Source organism: Rhea americana, unplaced genomic scaffold (genome assembly GCF_003343005.1).
Source record: "Rhea americana isolate MKP2758 unplaced genomic scaffold, rheAme1 scaffold_59, whole genome shotgun sequence".
Lineage (NCBI taxonomy): Eukaryota > Metazoa > Chordata > Aves > Rheiformes > Rheidae > Rhea > Rhea americana.
In genome coordinates this window covers 3,229,029-3,256,523 of record NW_028186745.1, presented here as the reverse complement: position 1 = coordinate 3,256,523, position 27,495 = coordinate 3,229,029, and the positions used below count along the sequence as shown (strand labels likewise).

General features: G+C 38.9%; 1 protein-coding gene across 9 annotated transcripts in view; it reads right to left on the bottom strand.

The window, feature by feature from the left end:
• Window positions 1-27,495, bottom strand: part of DMD (dystrophin) — a 1,137,868-nt gene that overhangs the window by 172,492 nt on the left and 937,881 nt on the right. For all 9 annotated transcript variants that reach the window (XM_085319436.1, XM_085319439.1, XM_085319437.1 and 6 more), the window contains one exon: window positions 5,719-5,865. In XM_085319436.1, the coding sequence (XP_085175562.1) occupies window positions 5,719-5,865 (147 nt within the window). The remainder of the gene's footprint in view (window positions 1-5,718; window positions 5,866-27,495) is intronic.

Below are 27,495 nucleotides of genomic sequence, written 5' to 3'. Positions count from 1 at the left end.
ACCAACCAGATGTCTGATCAAATTGAAGTGGACATAATTCGCTCCAATCTGGTCACCCTAGATCCTCAAACCTTGACTGTAAGTAACATGCTTTCCCTCAGGATGATCTCATTACACATACTGTTTGAAGCGCACAGMATCTGAACATGAGAGCTGCTTGTGAAGTCCATAACTAATAGTTCCTTAGAGGGATTAAATCTCCTTTTATGGCCAAGAAATATGGGAAAATAAACTGTTTTTTTCCTCAAAAGTACTCTTTTAAAGGTATGAAGCTAATTATTTTCACATTGTTTAAACTCCACACACTGATGATGTATTTTTAGTTTTCAGTGACTGAGCTTAATTAATGAAAAATATCTTCATATAGTACCTCAAGATCGGACTGATTAAGTCTGCAAGAATTTCCAGTACAAAAATATTTCACTACATCTAACATTCTGTCTTGTGGATACTCATTCATAATTACATTCCTTTCCATATATTTTTGCCAGTAATACTTCAGTGTACCTTAATCAAAATTGAAGACACACGAAAAGGCAAATATGCATTAATGTAGAAATGTAAGTGAAGTTCCAGGAAGATTCTGCAGAACATGTGATATTATTCACTAATTAACTTACTGTATAACCACTTTACAAACTGTAAATGACTGAAAAGGGTCTGTCTTGTTCTTTTCCTTGTAAAATGAATATAATATTAACTCTCTGTAAAATCTGGTTTAAAATGATACATTTCTACTTCTGATCTTACAAAAGTTCCAGTGTTACTAAAACAAGAACCGATATATYATTTCATCCTCTAAAAAAATGCCCTGAAACTTTCTTATAACATTAGGATTCACTATCAATTCAGCCATGATAAGCCTTATGCACCTCTCTCACATACAACAAAGAATGAATACAATTCTGGCAAAAAAAGCACAAAAGCGTATGTCTTATAATTTTCTTGTAATGTTGTTTTGTAGGGAACACGAGTGAGAAAAATTTCCCTCCTTAGGATATGGAGAAAGAGAGATATAACAAATTGGAGAGCAAGAGGGATTTATTTTAAAACAAAATCCACGTAGTCTACAATGTCGAGTTTGTCCTCTATCTGGTACTTTCATGAACAGTTACAACAAAAWGTTCATTTCTGGCTTTCTTTCAAACGTGGTTGATTTTTTCATATCCTAAATGCCTTTGCTATGAAAATCTTCCTCTTTCCCTTATATCTTGATGAAGTAGTGAAGTGTATTTCAGCAAATCACTGGAACTTAGTTAACTCTTTTGTTAACTAATAGGCTAATTTTCAATAAAACATAGCAAATTTATTAATTGATTCTGTTCCTGCTGTTCTGTTGTTTTAAAAAATATAAAACAAGTGTGATTTTTCTCATATGTGAAGTAAATCATTTTGGGATTACTCATTTTATCTTCCACATATCTGCTGATCTGCTTTAATAAATTTACCTAAAGTTTATCTTGAGTATCTGGGAGAAAATGGAGGCTTATCACCAACGATCTAGGACTAATTATCTTTTACTTAAATTAGCACTGTCACAGCCAACTGCTGATTACAAATAGCAAAAAATGTTTATTCCGTTAATATTTGCATGAACTGACAAAAAACTGGAGATGTCCCAGAACTGTGAGATTTCTTTTCGAGAAGCAATAAAGAAGCAATAACCTCTTGCTGACTACTAGAGCTGACAGCATCAGGATCTTACGTCTCTATATATGACAACAGGGAATTGGCTCATTTATAACTATTGTTAATATTTGGATTTTACAATGCAGGCAGAACTCTGCACTAACTTCCAYCTCAAACTTCCACATTTTTGCAATATCTTTATTAAAGTAAATACAATGACATGACTTARCAATGTGGGGCAGTGATGCAGTAATAAATAAAACAGTGAGTAAATTCCACTGCTTGGAGAGGTGCATTTAATTCCTTTTATAATAAGACTACTCTACTGCTGTGGCATCTACATCACAACACATCAGTTCACACATGCTTTCACCTTCCACTCCGCTCAGACTTCCTAACATTCCAAGTTCGGACAGTGCATTTTGGGAAAAAGTATACACTTTGGAAGGCTTTAATCAACCCTTCCTGGGACACCTACAAGCATGACCATCTCTTTAAAATGCATGTACATCAATGCACAGCATGAGGAAAAACAGGAGGAGCTGGAGATCTGTGAGCAGTGGCAGGGCCATGATCTCATCGCAGTCACAGAGACATGGTGGGATAGCTCACATGACTGGAATGCTGCCATGGATGGCTCTGTGCTTTTTAGGAAAGACAGGCCAGGAAAGCGAGGTGGTGGAGTTGCTCTTTAGGTGAGAGAGCAACTGGAATGCATCGAGCTCTGCCTAGGGGAGGAGGAGGAGAAGGCAGGTGAGAGCTTATGGGTAAAGATCAAAGGGCAGGCCAACATGGGGGACACTGTTGTGGGTGTCTACTAGAGGCCACCTGACCAGGAAGAGAAAGTTGATGAGGCCTTCTATAGACAGCTGGAGGTAGCCTCATGYTCCCAGGCCCTGGTTCTCATGGGGGACTTCAGCCACCCTGACATCTGCTGGAGGGACTACACAGCAGGGCACAAGCAGTCCAGGAGGCTCCTGCATTGCACTGATGATATAACTTCTTGTCACAAATGTTGGAGGAGCCTAYGAGGAAGGGTGTCCTGCTGGACCTTGTCATTAGCAATAGAGAGGGACTGGTTAGAGATGTGAAGGTTGGGGCAGCCTTGGCTGCAGTGACCATGAGATGGTGGAGTTCAGGATCCTGCAGGAAAGAAGTAAGGCAACAGGCAAGATTGCAACCGTGGACTTCAGGAGAGCAGACTCTGGGCTCTTCAGAGACCTAATTGGAGGAATCCCATGGGTTAAGGCCCTAGAAGGAAGGGGGGTCCAGGGGAGCTGGCTAGTATTCAAGCATCACTTCCTCCAAGCTCAAGAGCAGTGCATCCCTATGAGTAAGAAGTGCAGCAAAAGGGGCAGGAGACCTGCATGGGTGAGCAAGGAGMTCCTGGCCAAATTCAGACAGAAGAAGAAACTCCACAGAATGTGGAAGAGGGGACAGGCTACTTGGGAGAATTACAGGAATGCAGCCAGAGTATGTAGAGATGCGTCRAGGAAGGCTAAGGCCCAGMTGGAATTGAGTCTGGCAAGGGATGTCAAGGACAACAGGAAGGGCTTCTTCAAATACATCAGCAGCAAGAGCAGGACAAGGGAAAATGTGGGCCCACTACTGAATGGGGCGGGGGCCCTGGTGACAAGGGATACAGAGAAGGCAGAATTACTGAATGCCTCCTTTGCTTCAGTCTTCACTGCTAAGGSCAGCCCTCAGGAATCCCGGAGCCTGGACATAAGGGAGAACGTCTGTAGAAGGGAAGACTTTCCTTTGGTTGAGGAGGATACGATTAGGGACCTTCTGGGAAGGCTAGACATCCACAAATCCATGGGCCCAGATGGGATGCACCCACGAGTACTGAGGGAGCTGGTAGATGTTATAGCCAAGCCACTCTCCATCATCTTTGAAAGGTCCTGGAGAACTGAAGAGGTGCCTGAGGACTGSAAGAAAGCCAATGTCACTCCAGTCTTCAAGAAGGGCAAGAAGGAGGACCCGGGCAACTACAGACCGGTCAGCCTCACCTCCATCCCTGCAAAGGTGATGGAACAACTCCTTCTGGATGTCATCTCCAGAMATATGGAGGAGAAGAAGGTGATCAGGAGTAGTCAGCGTGGATTCACCAAGGGGAAATCCTTCTTGACCAACCTGATAGCCTTCTCTGATGGAATGACTGGCTGGGTAGATGAGGGGAGAGCAGTGGATGTTGTGTCCCTTGACTTGAGCAAGGCTTTTGACACTGTCTCCCATAACATCTTCCTAGTTAAGCTCAGGAAGTGTGGGTTAGATGAGTGGAGAGTGAGGTGGATTGAGAACTGGCTGAAAGGCAGAGCTCAGAGGGTCGTCATCAGTGGCATGGAGTCCTGTGGCTAGTGGCGTCCAGGAGGGCTCAGTACTGGGTCCCATCCTGTTCAACTTCTTCATCAATGACCTGGATGAGGGGACGGAGTGCCTCCTCAGCAAGTTTGCTGATAATACCAAGCTGGGAGGAGTGGCTGATACACCAGAGGGCTGTGCTCCCATTCAGAGAGACCTGGACAGGCTGGAGAGCTGGGTGGAGAGGAACCTCCTGAGGTTCAACAAGGGCAAGGGAAGAGTCCTGCACCCTAGGTACCAGTACAAGCTAGGGGCTGACCTTCTGGAGAGCAGCTCTGCAGAGAAAGACCTGGGAGTGCTGATGGATGACAAATTGACCATAAGCCACCAATGTGCCCTTGTGGCCAAGAAGGCCAATGGAATCATGGGCTGCATTAGGAAGAGTGTTGCCAGCAGGTCGAGGGAGGTGATCCTGCCCCTCTACTCAGCCCTGGGGAGGCCTCATCTTGAGTACTGTGTCCAGTTTGGCTCCCCAGGACAAGAGAGACATGGAGCTCCTGGGGAGAGTCCAGCGTAGGGCTATGAAGATGATGAGAGTGCTGGAGCACCTGCCCTATGATGAACGGCTGTGAGAGCTGGGCCTCTTCAGCCTGGGGAAGAGAAGACTGCGGGGGGATCTTATCAATGTGTACAAGTACCTGAAGGGAGGGTGTCAAGGGGATGGGGACAAACTCTTTTCAGTTGCCCCATGTGACAGGACAAGAGGCAATGGGCAGAAATTGAAGCACAGGAAGTTCTGCCTGACCGTGAGGGGGAATTTCTTCCCTGTGAGAGTGACAGAGCACTGGGCCAGGTTGCCCAGGGAGGTTGTGGAGTCTCCTTCTCTGGAGATCTTCAAGGCCCGCCTGGATGCAACCCTGTCTAACATGTTCTAGGTGACCCTGCTGAGCAGGGGGGTTGGACTAGAAGATCTCTGGAGGTCCCTTCCAACCTTACCGATTCTATGATTCTATGATAAGATAACACAGAGCAATCTAAAACCTATAAGTSATCTGTAAGTAAACTAAAAAAGCAAATTTACAAACTCTTCAATATTTATTTTTAACTTATATTTTATGTTGATTTTGATTTTATAATGTATCTTAATACTAATCCCTCTCATGACAGCTTTAATAGCAGTAACAAATCCTGCCAACTGAATGCATATAATGCCTTGTGATTTTGTATTTGATTGTACAGGTGCAGCTTTAAAGGTTCCACTGCAAAGCATCAGTAGTCAGGCTGTGGAAGAAAATGTTTAAAACTACTGCCCCTGCAAATTGTTTAAAAAAAAATAAAAGGAAAAAAGCAGCAAAAGTAACTTCATCTTAAATTGATCCTCCATGCACACCCTAAAATCTCRGTAAAACATGGATAAGTCAGCCCAAAAAAAGCATCATATGATATGTTTGGTAACAGGAATTGCTAAATATAAGATATTGTTATTAAAAGGTAAATAAACTATTAAGTGTTTTAAATGTGTATGAGCTTTCACTGCATGACAAACTGGGTTAACTGAATTCCAGTTCTTGACAAAATATTCAGAGTATGTGAAAATAGAGTCAGTTTTACCTTTTGTTTTCTCATAAGAACACCATTTCTAAAAGTGTTTTTCRTACTATCTGCTTCTTATTTAATTCCTTTAATACAGCCTTAATGCTCTTCCATGGGGAGGAAACAACCACATAGACAGAAAAAAATGTTTACTTAAATGGAGCATAAAGAAAATGGTCATGGGAAGTCTACCTGTAGCACCTTCCACCTTGTGTTCAGGTCTTCCACACAGCTGAGGTTATACTGGGAGAGCTGAATATCAGAGGGGGTGAACCGGTGAGCGAGTTCATTGACGTGATGCACCTTCTCTTTAAGGGGCACAATTTCTGCTCGATAAACCTGTGTGAATTAAACATAAACAAACATAAGCAACAACTTCAGAAACGACTGACTCRGCTTCCAGCTGATTTGTACAGCAGAAGTATCGCAGGTCCAGCTGAAAGGAGGGACTGAGCTGATCATGATACAGGCGACAGTCTTTTTTATATAACTTAGTATGGGCTTTAAGTCTCAGTGGCATTTAAGTCTGGCATTTCAGAAGGCAATGATACAAATTAGAGCCTTCGTAGCAGTTTTTGGCAAACTAAATCAACTCTCTAACCAGAACATCCCCTGGAAAGCGTACTGAAAGGGATGTTTCTTTCTTCTCTCATTGTTTACGTAGTCTGTGTTCCTAAGGGTGGATGAGGTGATAAATGCTATTTAATATATGAAAACAGAGGCAGACCACAGATTCCTAGTACAGCGAATAAATGAAGCGAATCAATGGTAAAACAGATAGATCTCACTGAGGTCATGCTCTTACCTCATGTACCTTGTGTATTACAAAAAATGGTTAGAAAGGGAAATAAAAATAAGAAGATATAAACCCTCCTTGCTATGAATCCCAAACTGGCCTACATGCCTCCGTATTTCAGAAAAACGAAAGAATGCACCGTGTAAGGTAACCTTTAAAATCATGTGTAACAGCAGYCCAGTTCAATAATTTCAATAATGTATGTGAAAACCCAAAACTGCTAGTTTCAAGCATTTTAACAGAAACAACCTGATGATCATGTTTCGTGATTTTTACATGATGCATATAAAAACAACCCCAGGGCCCTGCAGCACAGACCCCAGAAACAGCATAGCATAACTCTAATGGAGAGAGGACTCTCTATGCAGATCTTCCACTGTTCCATATCTATCTTCTCTAAGGAGACATTTATAAATCTTTAACTTGATATATTGTGTCAAAATGTACCAATGAGCCATTTATAAAGGAAAAATTCTGTCATTTTCTGGAGCACATTAGGTAATGTGATTTCTGCACACAAAGGCAGGATAATTCACTTGCAATATTAGTCTGGCTTTCCAACTCCTTTCTCTCAGCATTTTTAATACAGACCATATGTGGTCTGCATCTCATTTTGGATGATCAAAAAAACCTGAAATGATTGCCTACTAACAATTTTGCCTAAATGTGATGGAAACAACATTCTAAAAAAAAATCAGTATCTGAGTGAATCATAAGAATCTTGACACTGTAAGTAGCATTAAGACATTGATAGATATTACAATGTCATGAATTGGGTTAAAGGCAAACATCATGGAAAAATTACCCCTCAAGCTTCACTAAAAGTCAGATTTAGCCTCCCCTACGCTAAATAAAACCCCACAACATAAGGAGTTGGACTGACTTCAAATGGAATTCATATGCAGCAAAATGGCTATAATGATAAATCTGTAAAATACACAGACCAGAAGTGATGTGCATTTTGTAAAGGTAAATGTAGAGAATTATGCACATGCCACRATATGAGAGCAATGGCATAGATAAAATTCACAACACAGTTCTCTTCTCCATTTCACCAGTTTTATACCACTGAAACACAACTGATATTACTTGAATACTGATTTACAGTTCTGTGAAGAGAGTAAGGCCTATGATGAAAAGAAAGGAAAAGACCTAGCATGTTTGGTTTTATACCACAGAGTTATATATATGCTTAACTTGATCWTTTAAGTCAATACTGCAGCTTAGAACAACAACATGTTTTAAGAACAGATGCTTGTTCCTGGAAGATGAAGGTCTCAGTGACTGAAATATAAAAATTATTGTTTGAACATGCAACTTGCAAATAGCTATTTTACTGTCTGTCCATTTAAGTGGCCACAGTTCTTGGCCATGACACCGTGACTTATACTGGGGATGGTCAAACAGGTACCTCCACTGTTATTTAGTTTCTAAGATCCAAGAACATCTCTTAGTCAGTATGACCATACTGTATTTATATATAAATCACTGTTAGAATAAATGGAGATCATCTGCTGCAAAGATCAGTTCCTGTACTACAACCCCCTTTAATGTAGATTCTGCATTAAAGCAAGTTAATTTGTTATTAATTTGTATAGTAATAGAATCAGATTTTAATTGAAAACTTTGTTGCTTAGGCAAAGCATACAGACCTAAACTTATAAACCACTTGTTTTTAAGCATGTAATTAAATACCTGACTGATTTCAGGGCAATTATTTGACTGRAATGTTGACTTGGAAGTATTGGTCTTACATGAAGACTGACACAAATGATTATGTAAATCACATAACCATTATATCTAAATTAAGGGGAAACACAAGAATCTTCATGATTAGTCAACATGTTTTCATGACCATAAGTTATTTCACAGAGTGGGAAGGCTAAGACACAGAAGGAAGTAACAAGCAAAGAAATCAAACCATAGCAATATTTATGAAAGTATAAAATAAAACGTGTCTCTTTCCTTCCCCTCATTTTGCAATTGACTTTCTTATTAATTGCTTTTTCTGCTCCAAAAATATTGACATTTGCAGCACTAYGCTAATTTTGCGATATATAAAATACACCATCATTTTCACCATATTTGAATTTGATCCTCTGTATTCTATTATTACTAAGCCTGTGCTTTTACTAGCACTTTTATTAGTTACTTGAACTAAAACACAACAGAGTAGCAACAGAAGATTGCTGGTCAATACAGTGCTATGTAATTAATGCCAGTAATCTTACAAATAAAAACTCAAGAAAAATGTATCCATATTAAGATCTGGCAGATGATATTGTACTATTAAAAAAGGTCAGCCACTCAAAGGCTAAGTTAAGTAACACAATTCATCAGGGACAACGTGTCCACCATTCAACATAAATCATTCCCAAGGTAGTTTTAGAGCAAGAGAAAGTCAATGTAAACTCCTTTTTTCTTTCAACAAGTGTTCAAACAATTTTAAGAAATAGTAATAATTTCCATATCTTACCTAATACCCATCTGTAGAAGAAGAAATTAAGAATTTCTACTAGATTGTGATTTTCATCAGTGTGATTGAAATGTTTTGCAGTAATACTTGTATTTTAATAATCAGTTTTTATATTTCATGACTGACTCATATCTCCATTATTTTTCCTTCTAAATAAAAATACTCTACACATCACAGTTTTATATAATAAAAATGTGAACTGTAGTGTTTCTAATCTAAAAACAAATATACATGGTGAGTGGTGTTCCACTGCCACAAGAAGACCTATTTAAACCAATTAAAATGCTCAGGATTTAAATGACTTCTCAGTGTGAACAGCAATAGGAGAAACAGCCCCAGATTATTTTCATTACGACTGTCCTTATGCAAGAAAGAATTTCAATAGTATGTGATACTGTAGGTGGTAGATTGGATTTTAAATGATCCGTACAGTCCTGTCAGAAAAGTGTTTTAAAACTCCTTGGAAAAWTAGCAAGAACTCTAAAAGACATATACCACACAAACCCTAACCAGCCAAATACTGAAAATCTCAAACACAATAGACCGAAAGTCCCTCTCGCCTCATTCCTCCTCTGACAGGAGCCAATGCAGTTGGCCTAGGGAAGAATGTAAAGCTCAGGGAAGGACAAGCTCTCGTGCTCCTTGCTATGCTAGTTTGCGGCTTGGAAGTTCTSGACTCAGAAGTTGTACTTTTATGTCAATTAGGTCTTGACGCATTCTTCTTCCATGAAATTGCCCACTAGCTTTTTGAMTTAATGTAGACTTTTAACATTCACAACATCCTATGGTGAATTCAGTATTGAGGCTGAAGAACCACTTCTTTTTWGTTTTGTTTGAACTTATCACTTGAGACCTTCCCTAGAAGATCTCTGATTCTTAGTTCCTGAAAGATGGTAATCAGCCATTCGTTGTTGACCTTCTCTGTGCAATGTGCGGTTTTACAAAACTCCATCATCTCTTCCACTTTTTCCAGCCTGAAGATTCCCAGGCTGGGATACATWTGACTCAATTTGGATATCTATGAGGTAGGCATTTACATTTGAGCAAGTCACCCTATGTTCCATTTATAGTCAATAGRAAGCTAATCAAGACAAGAAATTAAATAAAAAGGAAGTTTTTACAATAGGATGATATGAATTACATTGTAAACTCCAGCAAGCAAACTGAACAGATTTTTCCTGAGCCTTGTGAGCTTTGGGAGCCTAGACAAGTAGCTCACATGTAGACACCTTCCTGGCAGATGTGAAGTTAAGCAAGATAAATCCGAGTCCTATTTAATTTATTCTGTCCTYGTATAGTAGCTTTCCATGCCTTGCATCTAATCTACTATATTTTTTTTACATTGAGGGACAAAAACACTCCATAAAATATACAAGATGTGGGTACACCGGGGTCTTATACCATGAAATAATATTTGCTGCTTTGTTCTCTATTCCTTTTCCAGTATTTCTTAACATTTGATACAGTTTTCTGAACACTGTTGAGTATTGATGTTTTCATAGAACTATCTATTATAATTTCATGATCTCTTTTGTCGAGAGCTACAGGAATGATTAAAAGGGCTAAATGAAAGCTCATCACTGTGCACTTAAAGCTGGGACTGTATTTTTCCACATGCACTGTTTTACATTTATCAACATTGCRTTTCATCTGCTATTACTTTACAGCCAGCCAGAACTGTGAGGTCTATTTGCAACCTATCCTCATCTTAAGAACTCTGAATAGATTTGTATCACAGAATCACACAGACTCACAAAATGGGTATGGCTGGTAGGGGACCKCTGGAAATCATCTAGTCCAACCCTCCCCTCCCCCCGCTCAAGTAGCATCACCTAGAGCATATTAGACAAGGTTGYGTTCAGGTGGGCTTTGAGTATCTCCAGAGAAGGAGACTCCAYAACCTCTCTGGGCAACCTGKKMCAGTGCTCTGTCACTCTCACAGGGAAGAAATTCCYCCWCATATTCAGGTGGAACTTCCTGTGCTTCAATTTCTGCCCATTCCCTCTTGTCCTGTTACATGGGACAACTGAAAAGAGTTTGGCCCCATCCCCTTGACACCCTCTCTTATAGACATTGATAAGATCCCCACTAGTCGCAGGCCTCCAAYTGGACTCCATGCCACTRATGACRACYCTCTGAGCTCTGCCTTTCAGCCAGTTCTCAATCCACCTCACTCTCCACTCRTCTAACCCACACTTCCTGAGCTTCTCTAGGAGGMTGTYATGGGAGACRGTGTCAAAAGCCTTGCTCAAGTCAAGGGACACAACRTCCACTGCTCTCCCCTCATCTACCCAGCCAGTCATTCCATCAGAGAAAGCTATCAGATTGGTTAAGYAGGATTTCCCCTTGGTGAATCCATGCTGGCTACTCCTGATCACCTTCTTCTCCTCCATATGTCTGGAGATGACATCCAGAAAGAGCTGTTCYATCACCTTTGCAGGGATGGAGGTGAGGCTGACTGGCCTATAGTTGCCTGGSTTCTCCTTCTTGCCCTTCTTGAAGACTGGAGTGACACTGGCTTTCTTCCAGTTCTCGGGCACCTCTCCAGTTCTCCATGACTTTTCGAAGATGATGGAGAGTGGCCTAGCAATGATATCTACCAGCTCCCTTAGTATTTGTGGGTGCATTCCATCAGAGACCATGGATTTGTGGATGTCAAGCTTGCCCGGAAGATCTCTAATCCTATCATCCTTGACCAAAGGAAAGTCTTCCTTTCTCCAGACTTTGCTCTGTGGTCTCCAGGCTCTGAGATTCCTGAGGGCTGCCCTTAGCAGTAAAGACTGAAGCAAAGAAGGCATTCGGTAACTCTGCCTTCTCTGTATCCTTTGTCACCAGGGCCCCACCTCATTTAGCAGTGGCCCACATGTTCCCTAAACTTCCTCTTTTTACCAACAAGAAGAAGGCCTTCTTGTTATCCTTGACATCMCTTGCCAGATTTAATTCCAGCTGGGCCTTAGCCTTCCTTGTTGCATCCTTGCRCACTCTGACCACATTCTCATATTCCTCCCAAGTGGCCTGTCCCTTCTTCCACATTCTATGTATTTTCTTCTTCTGTTTGAGCTTTGTCAGGAACTCCTTGCTCATCTATGCAGGTCTCCTGCCCCCTTTGCTGGACTTCTTTCTCCTTGGGATGCRCCACTCTTGATTTTGGAGGTGGTGATGCTTGAATATTAACCAGCTCTCTTGGACTCCCCTTCCTTCTAGGACACTAACCCACAGRATGCCTCGAAGTAGATCCCCAAAGAGGCCAAAGTTTGCTCTCCTGAGGTCCAGGGCTGTGATCCTACTTATTGGCTTGCTTTCTCCACATAGGATCCTGAACTCCACCATTTCATGGTCACTRCAGCCAAGGCTGCCCCCAACCTTCACATCTCCAACCAGTCTTTCTTTGTTGGTTAGGACAAGATTCAGCAAGGTCTCCTCCACCACTTGTGTCAAAAAGTTACCAATCACTGATGCTCTGCAGGAGCCTCCTGGACTGTTTGTGCCTAGTTGTGTTGTTTTTCCAGCAGATGTCAGGGTGGTTAAAGTCCCCCRTGAGAACCAGGGCCTGTGATCATGAGGCTACTTCCAGCYGTTTGTAGAAGGCCTCATCAACTTCCTCTTCCTGATTAGGTGGCCTGCAGTAAACATCCATAACAGTGTCACCCATGTTAGCCTGCCTTTTGATCCTTACCCATAAGCTCTTCACCCACTCTTCATCTACCCCAMGGCAGAGCTCAATACATTCCAGTTGCTCTCYCACATAAAGAGCAACTCTACCACCTCGCCTTCCTGGCCTGTCTTTCCTAAAAAGCACATAGCTGTCCATGATGACATTCCAGTCATGTGAGCTATCCCACCACACCTCCGTAATTGCAATGAGATCATGGCCCTGCAACCACATACAAATCTCCTGTTGCTCCTGTTTATTCCCCATGCTGTTTGCATTGGTGTACAGGCATTTCAGAGGGGTTCTTGAGCACACAGGTTTTACACGGGCTGGGGGGGGGGTGTAAGGAGATCTCCCATGGTCACATCCCATACACACTTCCTTGCCTGCACGCACCCACTGTAGGCATCCTGACTTGAGTTGTGTTTTGCTGACCATATGGTCTCTATAACTCCCCCCTTTCCCCATCCTTCCTAGTTTAAAGCCCTCTTCACGAGGCTGGCCAACCTGTTGGCAAAGATGCACGTGCCTCGCTTGCTAAGGTGGATCCCATCTCTCCCTATTAGTTGCTGATCTTCAGACAGGGTCCCATGATCATAGAAACCAAAACCCTCTTGCTAACACCAATGGCACAGCCAGTTGTTAACTTGGAAAATCCATCTCCTATCCTTCCCCTTCATTGGCAGGATTGAGGAGAAGATCACCTAGGCTCCCAGACCCTTGACCAATACCCCTAGAGCTCTGAAATCCTGCTTGATCCTTTCCAATTTACCCTTGGTATCATTAGCACCCAGGTGAAAGAGCAGTAGAGGGTAGTAGCCCAACGCGTAGACAAGCCCTGGCAGTCTTTCGATGACATCTCATATATGAGCCCCTGGCAGGCAGCAAGACTCTCTAGCCAAGAGGTCAGGTCAGCAGGTAAGTGCCTCCATCCCCTGCAGCATGGAGTCACTCACAACAATCATTGCTTCTTCTGAGTGTTCAAGTGTTCACGCAAGACACAGGGTCTGTTGGCCCACTTGCTCCCCTTGAAGCCATGCCCCAGCTCCTCCTAAGCCTGGAGGGCACTAAACCGGATCTTCAAATGCAAGTGAAAGTCTTCAGGAGGAGTAGGTGCCTTTCTCCTCCCATGAGAAGTGACCAGTTTCCAGCCTTCTTCTACAGTGTTGTGATGCACTGTTTCACTCAGCATAGAGCCCTCCAGCAACTCCCCTGCTGCAGGGGACTGGGACTCCTGGAGCAGTACTGTCTCCAAGAACACCCTATCTCCTGCTCATTTTCACAGATGCTTCGCAGTCTGCTGACTTCCTCCCGTAACCTGATGACAAAACTCATTAACAACAGCACACCTTCTGCAGGAGAGTGACTATCAGTCCAGGCCTTCTGGAGAGGCCCCAAGCACTCCCTGCAGCCTGAGACCTGGAGAGCTACATCTGCTGTCAGAGGTCTGCCTGGGTTGAAGCTTCTGACACAGTTGATGCAGCAACTCCAACAGCTACAGGCAAATGCGCTTTGTGGCATGTCATGACCATGTTTGTTGAAATGGGCACTACTAAGACTGGAAACAAAGATGCCTTCTTGCACCTTCCTGCGCACCTTCTGCACTAACTGCTGTGCAAACTGCTGCATCTGTTCAGTGCCTCTGTTAGCTGCACTATATCATCAAGATGTGTCATTGCATTATTCATTCTCCTTTCCAGCTCACTGATGTATATGCCAAAACAGAGTAGACCTGGAACAGAAACAGTCTCCCTCACTGGGAAAACAGAGCATTTATCCTGCCCATTATTTTCCATCTTTTGCAGGAAATAACTAACCAGATGATTGGTTATTTACCCACAGGAAGGCCTTTTCTCTTATCCCACAGGAACCTAGTCTCTTTGATTAAATATCTTCTTGAAAACCTTTTGGAAATCCAAATGGCTTATATCCCTTATCCATGTGCTCACAATTTCCCTTCAAGGCACACTAGGAGATGTAAAGCATACTATCTTATACAAAAGCCATTGCTATATCTTTTCCAGTATATTCTTCCCCAGATTTCGTGGTCTGCAGGTCCAGAGTTTTGCCTTGGTGCCTTTTTAAAAATGGAAACTACATTTGTCACCTTCCATTCCTCATTAAAAAAATAGATTTAAGCAAGAAAATACTGTTAAGAGTTATTGTTGTTTTTGTTGTTTCATTCTTCAATTTCATTAGAACACTTGACGGAATAATGACTTGGTTCTGATGATTTGTAACTCTAAATTTTGTCAATTTGTCCTACAGATTCTTACATAAAATAGCTTTCATTATATTTCCTTTTAGCCACCCACCCTACTGAGTCTTACGAAAATCCCTTTTTAAGGTTATGAACTTGTTTTTAGTTTCCAGTGTAGTCTCTCCATGTTTTCTTCAAATATTTCACCCCTTTCATTCCTTTTAAGCAGGTTTCCTCATTTGTGTATAGTTTCCTTTCTGAAAAATGAATATTACTTTGGCAGATTCTTTTTTTGTCCCTCTAGAGATGCTGATTTTTAATACGCTATGATCCCTATTAAAATAGCAATATTTTGAACTTGCACTGCTCCAAGCCAAATGTTTCCCATCATATTTGCAGCTTCCCTGAGAAGTTATTGTACGAAGTAGTAAATTTTGGTGTCTAAAAATGTATTCTGAAAAGCATGGCCTAGAATGATATTTATTGTAATTTATGTTCTTGCAATGTCTTCCTTAGCAATCAGCATGTTGGTGGTTCCTAATGCATATTCTATTTAGGGTTGGAACTTCAAAAGAATTTTAGGTTAGATGCTGATACAGGTAATTCATTTATGTGATTTGATTCTTTATTTTTCTTAAACACAGCATTAAGCCTGCATTGACACAAAGCTACTCTGTCTTTCCTGGATAGTTTTTAACTTGGACATTTCAGTGTCCTAATACTTATTTATTTCCACTTATTTTCTGATATGCATATTTTATTTCCACTTAAAACCAAATGTTCTCATTCCCCCATGTTATTTTTTAGTATTCTAGAATTTCTTGGGTATTTTTAGTCTCACATGATAGATTCCATTGAATCCATTTTCCATGCTTATCAGTCTCCCAAAGAGTTTAAAGACTCTGTTAGAATGTTTTAAAAGCCAGTAGATTGGTTTCTTCCATATTYTAGGAAAAAATGTTATCTTTCACCATTTTTATATCAGAACAATGCAAACTAACTCAAAATAAGTTATTTGCAGATCATTTTCTGCATACTTTCTATTAAGTTTGCTTGCATTTTGAGTATCCTATTGAAAGCTAGCAAATCACAACCACTTAGCTCCCATCCGTTTTCACAATACCAACCCTATTAATGAAAATTTCATGGTTTGTTTGAACAAGTTTAAGCATGATTTTTTTCAAATGGTCTTCCTCTCATATTTCACATACCATATTCTTTTTTTTTCTTTTTTTTAGTGGTCCCAAGTATATAAAATAGCACTGAATACAGAGTCACCTAGAGAGATGGTATTTGTCAAGGCCATGCTTTTGTTTAGGATCCATAAATCAGTTCCTTGAAATCTGTAAATAAATAGTAAATGAGCTTATTTCAATAAAAATAGAGATATTATATACTTTGCTAGCTTCCAGGAGTTTCCATCACAAAATTTGCAACTGAAAATTCACTGACTATACACTTCAAATTTTCATTTTCTTAACCCCTCTCTCCCTCAGCCACATGTGCAATAGCTTGATAGTTTGAGTTGTTACTCAAACACAGAATTCAGAAATCCAATCCAAATTAAATAATCAAGTGCCTGTAACTTCTGGTCCACTGCAGTTAATGGAATTGTGTGACTAAATCCCAATCTACCACTAGGAAAATRCACCTTGAAGAGGAATTGTAATCTCAGAAGAGTGCTTGTTCCTCATACACAGAGAAAAAAATGAAGTAAAATACAGGCTGGTTTTTATTTATTTTTTGCTACTGCAAATTGGCAGGGGAACAACTACCTTCATTCCTACTGATCCACAAATCAGCCATATGTGCCTAAATGCAGTCCGGAACAGAGAACTTCAATGCCTTGTCAGAACAGACAGCAGTTATGCAGCCGAGAGCAAGAAATGCTTAACACTCACTACATCAATAAAACAGTCGTAAGAGTGTGCACATACTCAGTTGCATACTCTCATGTACATCTCAGCAGTACTGAGATTGACTTTAGCTGCATTTGTCTGAAAAAAATATATTAAACAGATACCATACAATAATTATTTATTTGCAATTGCTACATAATTGTTTGATCATGAAGGTAAGACAAGTAATTGAGCTTTTCATTTACGATTTTCAGATACATTTATTACTCTTCTTATTGTCTCCTTCTCATCTGAGGATATCTTTGCAATGAAAAATAGCTTGGGATTAGATTTATGCTTTGTGCTATTTTTGTCCCTCTTCTGAGCAACACTATGAGTTACGTTTAGAAATTTAGGAAAACCTCTGTTAGATCACGTGTAAACAATTATGATTCAACTATCGCATAACATTCATTTTCCACTCTCTTGTCCTGATTCTGAACCCATTAACAAGGATTAAGTCTCATTAACATTTCCCACGGATGTGTAAGGAGAGGCCATGAACCTCAGCAGGTGTACAGTTGGAAGTTGAAGGAAAGAGAGTTCATTTTACTAATGCACCGAATGTTTTAAATTTTCAACATCAGCTTCTAGAAATGAATCTCCATCTTTTTTTTTTTTCCCTTTTGGCTATGGATAGAACATGCACAGATGCCAGTCAAAGATGTTAAAAGGAATTTGGTTTAATCTCTATCTTTTCTTCTCAGACTTTATCAAGTGACAATTATTGCAGTTATTAAAACTTTACTTTGAACACTACACAAGTTTGCTTTCAAGACTACATGGGAAATCACAGTTGATCCCAAAGCTGATTTCTCATAGAGATACTATACGCAGGACTTCAGGAGAGCCAGGACTTTAGCATCCCCATTCACTGATGTCCATTTATAGAATGCTGAACCTGGGGAATTTGAAATATTTCTTAATTATTATCCTTTTAAAGAAGGAGAAAGAAAAAAAAAAGAAAAAATCCAAAATAATAATCATAATTTGAAAACGATGATGTGCCATCTGTAGTTTTCCAGCAATGGTATTTCATATTTAGGCAGTTCGTATCTAAGCTTTATATAATGGCATTAAAACACTAACATAGAGTTCAGCTAAATGTTATAGCTGCCACACTTAAAAATAGATATTTGCACTTACTAATAAACTTTTCAGGAGGATAGGTTTGGGCATCTGTGAAAACTAAAGACTAGAACATAAAACTCTTGCCTTTATTAGTGATCACATATGTAAGAGATTCTACATAATTTTTTGTAACATCATTATTTGTAAAAATCATTGGAAAGTCATGCACACCTGGGAATCATGTTTTCACTTTTGTAAAAATCTAAAAACATTTTCCTGAAAAATATGCAGTAAAAATGAAAAAAAAAATCACAACTGAATGCTAACGAAAGCAGAAAAGACTAATCAGTAATTAGCAAACAGTTCTGTCACCAATCTCTTATTTTTGTGGGTGGGTAATATGGCTTTATTGTATTGACAATTTTGTAGAGCGGTTATAATTTAAGAAGATTTGCTCAATTATCATAACACGTCATTTAATTTGAACATAGTACTTACTTACTTTAATGAATTCTAAAAGAGGAAATTATAAATTAAGCATTAGATCCAGAACCCATAAACAAGAGCTAGGGTTGCTTTTACCAACATGAAGAATCTACCGTCTTATATGTTCTGCCATTGACTGCTTCTGATGGTTATTAACATGAAAAGGATTTCAAGAAACAGTCAGCTGTGCCTTCAGAAGACAGACTGTTTTCCCTGGTCTGTGAGTGGCATCACAGAGGAAAGTGGCCYCACGCCAGCCTGGCTATTTCTTATTTCTTAAGCAATTCCCTTGTACAGAAGAGTCTCCATTACACAGTTTTGTATTAATCTTAGTTTCCAATACCCCATGAAAGAGAYAGAAATGGACATCTGGTGCCCTAGTGAAAGTAAGAGATGATTYGGGGCAATAAGCTCTCCTGTGCCTGATGAACACGGGGTATCCTGGGGTTTTTTATCCAGTCACCACTAAATTGGAGCAGGCTCCATTTGCACAGTAAGCTGAGGCTTTCCTGTCTCCGGGCCACAGCAGGTTCCCAGCACTGCAGAGCCTTCCTGTCCAAACAGGGAAACAAGCACGGGCCAGAACACATCGGCTCTCTGTTTTATATTTAAAAGAGGACGAGGGAGAACAAACCATCACATTCTATCCATGACAACTTAACAGCCTCCATTTTTTTCATTAAAATGGGGTCTACATCTTGTCTGATAGGTTTAATGTATACTGATTCCAGATTCAGTGAGACCTGGGTTTGTCAGCTGCTCGTTCAATATGCTGCACTTAGCTTCCTTTTAAACTCGCACTGTATTTTTATTTGATTCTAGTGCTCCTGGGGACAGGCACTGTTGAAACAAAATGGATTTCAGCTGATTTGATTTTCCATCCCATATATTGTTATAAACTCAGAAATGACCAAGGAGAAAAGCACCAGAGTAGAATATAAATCCACTTCTGGGATAACGACAGCGAACAATAGAAGATATCAGGGGAGAAAGAAAACTAAATGTCCTTTAGTATTTCTTATACCATTCTGAATTCTATACTTCTGAATCTGAAAGAAAACACATGAAGTGCCTCCAAAGTTTTCTTCCTAAGTTTTGGAAAATTACCTCAGTATTTCCTTAAAAGTAAGAATAATAAAATCTGAATAGTACAAATAAAAAAAGAATGTCATGTATTAATTTTCATCTTTTGTCATCTTTCAAAGAGAAAAGCTATCATTTGGAGCAATGCTATATTTAAAAGAAGACAGGATTTAATGATTAAGATGTCTAATTTAATATACAGATGCACACTGACAGGGGAGATAGTAACAAAGTGATATGTGTTTCAAATTATTGGGATTGTTATGAATTCTTGATTTTTTTTTCTTTATCAACAACTGCTATGYAGTTTTGCAGTCTCTGTTTCCTTAAATAGAGACAGCCTATGCTACTGCCATGCCATTATTCTGAAAAGTTTGCTCTCATCTATGGAGGGGAAAAAAGAACTTATCAAATTCAGCCTGTAATTCATTCTGTTATGACAAGTACAACCATGAAATCGCACAGCCTATCACTATTAAAGTGCTTGCAAACAGCTCTGGACTGATTTTTCCAGGTAATCAAAGTCCCACCTCAGTTACTTTGTGACCAAGAAGCCAATCTGGCAACGAAGAGATGAAGTGCCCAAGAACTGGAGGTAACCCGAGGCTTTTGAAAGTGTACTCTGAAAGTCTAACACACACTACAGGGAGTGCACAGAAAATAGAGAGGAGTCTTTACAAATGAAAAGTTTCCTATAGCATGGTTGCATTCAGCATCTCTAAAGCTAACAGCGCCTGCAAAGGTACAAGCTCAGGTCCCTGAGTTTCAGTCAAGCCTATKTTAAACCTTCAAGAACAAATTATCTGTCTTTAATAATTAACTGGTAAACAATGTACATATACAGTATATAGAAACATAAAAGGATAAACCATSTGAATTCCTTACCAAAAGTGCTTTCAGGTAATGGAGACTCACAGGAGTTCTCATCACMCTGAGAAAATAGTTATTACAGAGTAAATCCCTACTGTGTTGTAAGGCAGCATGGTAGTCTGCAGGCATCCTGCAAACATGTAGCACTACACAGACAGAAAAAGAAAGCAATTTAAAACAGAAAGATTGCAATAGCTCTATCCTGATATTACAAAACACCTGAAGCTTCCTGCCCTCAGCAGGCAGACACCATATCCCAAAGTCCAAAGGAAAAGTAAGGATTCCCTGTATGACYACAAAAAAGCTAGCTTAGATCATATTCTGACACACAGCTAACATTAAAACAATTCTGACAAGAAGCCTTAAAACATCTTCATACCTTTCATAATGAAAAGCATATTCAACCAGAAATTGTTTGTTTTCTCCTCTCTACAACATGGACATGGTTTACCTGGAATGTGCCAACACTACTTTCATTTTACCACATAAAYATTTCACAATGTTTAGCATCATAAAGCTGATAATTACATTTTCAACAGGGCAGACAGAATTTAGAGCTTAAGACCAGAAGGAGTTATTACAACCCATCAGTCTCTACCCTGCTGAAGAATTCAGGTCAGACTTCAAGTGTTTCACTGAAAGCTGTATGTTGCAACTCCTAAATTACTATTGCATCTTCAGCCTCCATCTTTTCACCACCCCCATATGAAACTGGAGGAAGGGGGGTAAAACCCCAAGTCTTCAGGTGGAACTTTCTTGCCTTCTTCTTTCTAATAAGAACACCTTCTATAATATCGAAAGAGGGTATTCTGTTGTAAATGCAGATATTAGTAGAGCTTAAGCTAGAACAACTCATTTTTTTAAGCTCATTCAGAAAGAAAGAATACTAAAAGAAATAAAATACTAAAAATGAGACAAAATCAAAAAAATGAAATGAGTCTAGGGTTTCCCAGCAGTGCTGGCCCAGGCCCACCCCGGGGCACTGCGGCCGGAGCCCCCCAAGTGCCTGCCCTGCCGCGTCGAGAGGGACAGCAGGCTGCGGCTCTGGGAAACGAGGAGCTGAAACCAATGAGAACGGTCATTCTTAATCCTCCGGAAAATCTAACTCAACTAAAATAAAACAATCTGTAGGTAAGAGCTAAAGAGAATAAAAATAATCTGAACAGCACTGCTGTCTGGACAAGTTAGTCTCACTGATTCAGTCGCTCTATTTRTAAATTGGGGATAATACTATTTTTATTGTAGTTTCAGAAAGAAACTGAGAAGATTAACTCATACTATTTTGAATGCAAGAATCACTATGGAAGTGCTAAACAGCAGTTATAAGGCTCTCTTATGGGTTAACCAGCAAAAAAAAAAAAAAAAAGAAATAAAACTCCATTAGGCTTCAAATATATAAACATTAACATTAGAAAAGTACAGTACAATGTGTCATCGATAAACAATTCCAAGCAATCTAATGTTCATTGTATTCCCTACTTCAAGCAGGCCCTAAATAATCACTGAGTACCAGCATGTGAGCTTGATAAWTTGATTTGATTTCTCTCATTGACTTGCCTATGCGGTAGCAAAATTATCATTATAAAATCTGCATACTTCATAGGTACAACACCTGAACACATTCCCTGAGTGCTTAATAGTGATAAGAGTAAGAGAGTCAGTGCTGCTAAAAAAAAAAAAAAAAGAAAAAAGATTTAATTAAAAAAATAATACCAGCAGATTTCTTTTTAAGGAAATAAAATTGCCTCTTTGCCTCTTCACAGAAACCAGACAGCATTAAAAACCCTTTTCTTGCTTTCCTTCTCTCTCTTCTCTCTTCTCTTGTGCCTCACCTAGTCTCTGGTTTTATATTCATCTCTAGTGTGTCCTTTTGTTTTACTTAAAAATGTTTCAATAGCAGATCATACAGCAGATCAATACGACACAGAATTTCTGTTACAATCAGTCCTTGAAGATATTTTTAATCCCTTTAGCCACCCACCTTCCTAAGCCACACTCACTTAGGAAACACTGAATAAAACAGCCCTATGATAAAAAGGAAAATGTGACTAAAATGTTAATACTCTTCTTCTCAGGTGAATATTGACATTTCCAGGACAATACACAAAGAAAACTTTTGAATGGAATCACAACAGTTCAAGAGTATCCTTGATTTAATGTAGTGTTCATGAACGCTAATACCGGATCATCAGACTAGAGCTACAGTTCGGCACGCAACAGCTATGCCACCTGGGTTACTTAAACATCAGTGTCTAATGCTACTTCTAAAAGCTCAAGTCCCATTCTTATTTCAGACAAACTGATAAAGAGCAATCTCTTAAAAATTGTCTTTCTGGTCTGACCTCAGTTCTGAGCTTCAGAGACACAGAAAGACCGACAAGTCTTTATACGTGTATTAGTCAGTTCTGTCAGCAGGCTATCAGAAATCAAGATCAGAGATTACCAATATTTAAAAAGTCAAATTGAGCCTGCAGATGTGCATGTTGAGCTCCCACYGAAATCAGCAGGGTGAGTCCATACAAGGTAAAATTTGACTCTAAATGACATCTGCTGATCTAATAATAGTATGTTCTACCAGGGCGGGCTGAAGCTCAAATAGATTCCCAGTTTTACTGCTCACCTTGTTCTTCTTTAGAGTTCAGTAGTTTTTCAACCCTTTTCAGTGTCAAGAAAAAGGTTTGTAATATTATTTAGACTACGGGCCTATCCCTGAAGGGAAAACAGTTACGCTGTTCTATCAATATTTGTGTAAATAAAATTATGCACAACAATTTTCTGGTAAATATTTATATCCAAAGTATTATTTGTTTTGGTCTTACAATATTTTTCTTACAATTTTTTTCTATACTTTATTAGGTATATTATACCTAATATAATCCAGTGTAAGAATAAGTCATCCAAAAAAATAAGCTATTTTACAAAAGAATGCAACACATGGAAACATCATTAAGAATAAGAATGAAATTAATTATGCAATAAATTAAACAAGGTAAGTTTATGGATTATCACTGTCCTGATAACTTTTTTTGGAAAACTGTTTTTAACTATTATTTATACATAAACACACAGATGCACATGTATACATACACACAGATGCACGCTCACAAACACATGTATGGTGTGATCTGTATATCATGAAAAAATCTATATAAATGCTAATAAATTTCTCTAATAAATCACCAGTTACTTACTAGTGTCCGCAGTACAGGGCAGACCACAGCTCATCTTATATCAACCAACAAATACAAGTGTTTCTCACAAATACTAGTCACAAAGCTATGATAAATGTAACAAAAATGTGATAAAAAATATATGAAATACTTCATTTCAAATACATTGTACTGCTGCCATAAAGCTTTGCTGTAAAGTTGGTTGTCCTCATCCTCCTTTCAACAGAACTTTAGTCTATAGCTTTTATCTTTCATGAATACCAGCAGACTTGTTTTATAAAAATCTTTATGTAGAGTAGTCTCTTACTTCAAGCCAGATCAGGTAGGCTGCTACGGGCACATGTGCACATGTGAAGAATACAGCTGATTTAGTGAAATCTGAAGCAGCTGGAGCTCATGTCCTAGTTCCTTTGCTAAATTTTCCCATATTTCCAGAGACCTTGTAGTATAATATTTGTGATTCTCAAGACAGCTAATCAAAAAAAAAAAAAAAAAAAAAAAAAAAAAAACCTCAAAACTCACTTTTTGTTTGTTCTTTGTTAGCAGAACAATATTAATATTTCTGTACCACAATGATGCTACTGTTCCCTAACAAATTGTATAGTCGCGGGTGCTTTTACTTTTGAAGACTACTCTAGGATTTCACTTTCCTGCCTGCCCATCTTTTCTTAYTATTCCTAAGGAAGAAAGAAAAGAAAAGAAAAGAAACTGACACTTTTTTCTTAAAATAGGTAGCATGATATAGATTAAAAAATATGTAATTTAGTCTCCATAAGACATTCACTGTAATTGAAGTGGTAGCATCTAAGTACCAGATCAAAAATGTATAGCCTTGCTATTGCAAAAACAAACAGGCAGAGAGATGGTTTGCTTTATGTATTTAAAATGGACTTACTTATGGTTTACTGCCATAACAAACTCTCCAGTCTTTCGTGACTGATTACACAGCAACAAATAAAAGGAGATGGGACCTCAGCTGAAATCTGTATCAGTCACAAATGCATGGTTATTATATATTAAATAACCACTTGTGATTATATTTCTTTTCATGGGAGAATATAATTTAACTCATAAACTGTTAAGATGAGATTAAAAGACCACAAAACAAGACCAAATAACTTTCATCTTCAACAAAATAAGAACCGTAGCAAAACTAACTTAAGCAGGTACAACTACATGATGAAGCACTCCATGGTTTTTAATTCAATTTAATATTTAAAAGAACCTTAGCAAATTAAACCTGCCTCCAACAGTGACAGCAGAATAATGCTATTGAACTGTCTATTGTACAAAATTACATTTTTAGTAATAAAAATGGCATGCCAGGCTATGCAACTGATTTGGTGATCTGTTGAATAGTCTTTGATGTTTTACAACATCTTGAAAGCCAATTTACTAACAGATTCAATGAACTTTGACTATTGCTTTCATCACAGCAAACACTACAAAATTTTAAATTTGCAAAAATATACTTAAAAGTCAATATAAATAAGAACATCTGCAGGTTGTCAAAGTGTCCTAGTGGATTTAGACATACGAAATCTGCATTTTATATGGAATCCATATGAAAAATGAATTTTTTAAAGAATAGATTCCATCAGCAAAGAAAGATCTTAAAAGGCACTGTAGGTGTAATAATGTCATTTTAACTTACAGACCAGACTGTAGGAGCTCTGCTGACTTACACAGAAAAACCCTCACTCTACTTTCTTATTAGCATAAAATTAACAGGCTCATGGACATCACACCACAATCTGCTCTAGCATGGATCTTGTATTGCTGATACTCAGCTGGCTGGGAGTTCRGCTTATTCAATACATCTTCCAGGTAATTATATCTTGTATAGTTTCTACAGAGCTATTTAAAATTGAGCTCCTCACATCCAGTACACATCTCGTTTGCTAGCAATGGATGAATGTGGATTATTTTCTTGTTTTCAGGTGTCATTCGTTAATTCTTCCATCTATGACCTCTACTAATTCCTATCAAAAATCATTCTTTCTTCAGGAAGGACAAAAGATTATCCTAAGCTACCTATGCATTAACTAACTATCTCAAATAATTTTCGAGGGATTTTAATGTTCTATTTTACTGTGATTGAGAGTACACATTAGAAATTCAACAACTCTGCTCTCAAAATGTCCACTGAAGGCAGCTCTCAGCAGAGCTCTCTCACAATAGCACCGTAAGAGTCCACTTTACTGAAACACCTCTTTTCAGCACAGCAGTAGCTGAATAGTACCAAAATGAAGTATGGAAGCATATAGAAAGATTTTTTTTTCCTTAAGAGCTGCCTATGCTTATGCAGTCCATTAGTTCAGGTTGCTGATTGAGTATTTAAGTGTTTGTAAGAATACAGTAATTTAACCTTGACAAATCTATTTCCTTTCTTTCCGTGCCCACATAAGAACRCAACTGAAATTTAGGCCAATTATTTTACAGTGTTGTCTTACATTTTGCCTCATTTAGAGAAGAGATGCCTAGGGACAAAGGGATTGAGTACACACAGAAAATCATCTTGGAGTAGATGACAAGCAGGTCAATCCATTTCTCATCTATGCATAAGTGTAAATTCTATCCAGTTCACAAATTAGAAAGACATTTCAGGTGGACACTTTCCAGTGAACATTTGTCAGCAACATGAAGTTGGCCACAACTGCCAATTATGCTGAAGAAAGCCTGGAATAAACAGCATATAATTCAGGCATATAATTCAGGCCTGACAGCTCAGAAAAAAGGATTACTTATATACTGCTCATGTGAATTTCTCATTGCCACTTCATAATTTTGCAGAAAAAAATAGTAAAAACTGAGTAACAAGCTGTAACAAGAGAATTTAAAAGAAAACTTACAGCCTCCATGAAAATATTTCATAGTCATTCTGTGAAGCTGCTTTATTCACAAATGTAAAAGTGAATCTGCAACAATCACTGCCAGCTCTAGAGAGGCAAGATTAAGACTTCTGCGAAGCCTGCTCACAGGAAAATACAAGGCTTATCTCTCTGAATTCTGCTCTGCCTTTCACAGTTAACAATCATCACATTGAGTCAAGGTGCCCTCTTTATTTGACAATAAAGGAGAACAAATCATTCTGTAACATAATGGAGTTACTTGAATATAGGGCTACACAACTCAGTTTTCATTTGGCAGGTGTCCCTGAGATAGATACTTCTATTTTAAACTAGAGAGTCCACACCTAACCCCCTCCTGTTCCGGACTATATTTACTTTTACAGTGGCTCAGAAAAGAGCTCTGTTCCTCCATGCAGTCTAAAGGCTCTGCTGTTCACTTACAGTGCTATGCATGTCTGAAAAGTGAATTGCTAATAACTGAAGCAATTTTATGCCAATTGTGATAGGGTAGCACATCACTAGCATAAATAATTGCTTTGCACTGTGTTTTCATTAGCACGTTGCAGTAGTTAAACTACCTTTACTAATAAATAAGCTGTACGTTGCCTTCACAGTCACAAAATTCTGAATACAGTACCCCAAACAGCAGCAGCTTCTTCTTCTTCTTCTTTTTTTTTTTTCTTTTTTTTTAAGGATTTCTCTGAGCCTAGACGTGTCAAAACCCAAAACTTCTTCAGAGGACTCCTGTGAATACTCAAAAGCTCATCAGTATTTCTCAGCAGATGGCTACAGACGGACAATAGACATCCAAGGCTACAGACATCCAATGATCGTTGCACAATAGTAGCATAACCGTAAACAAGGTTTTGGATGGTATCAGAGCAAAAGAGGGTATTTTCTGGAGAAAGAGTGGAAAGGTCGTTCTTCCAAGTAAGAGCCTACTAAATGGATGAGGGAGGTACTACTGCATATAAGAAGACCAGGAAAAGCTCAGTGTAATGACTGAGGAGTGGAGTGATGTCAGCCTAAGTGCTCTAGTCAGTCTGAAGGAGAGAATTTTATGGTATTGACCGATAAACATCACTGTGGAGAGAAGCAGAAATTCAAGGTCATGCCTAAAATATCATCTGAGCTACAATCAAAATGATCAGCCAAAGGACATGAGAGGACAATTAATAGATCCATTTGGGCTAGAAATGACTTTAAGACAGCTATGTGACAATGTCTGGATTTAAATGGACAGAAAGATACGCTTGGAATAGAGAAAGAGGTGTGTGTCATTAAAAAGTAAGTTGCAGTTCAGTCTGCAGATAAGATTATCCATATGGGAAAAGGAAAGAAGGATAATAATAGAAAAAACAGGACGGAGAAGCAGAAACCTCTGAAGAATATGCTGATTATAGATGATCTGTGGT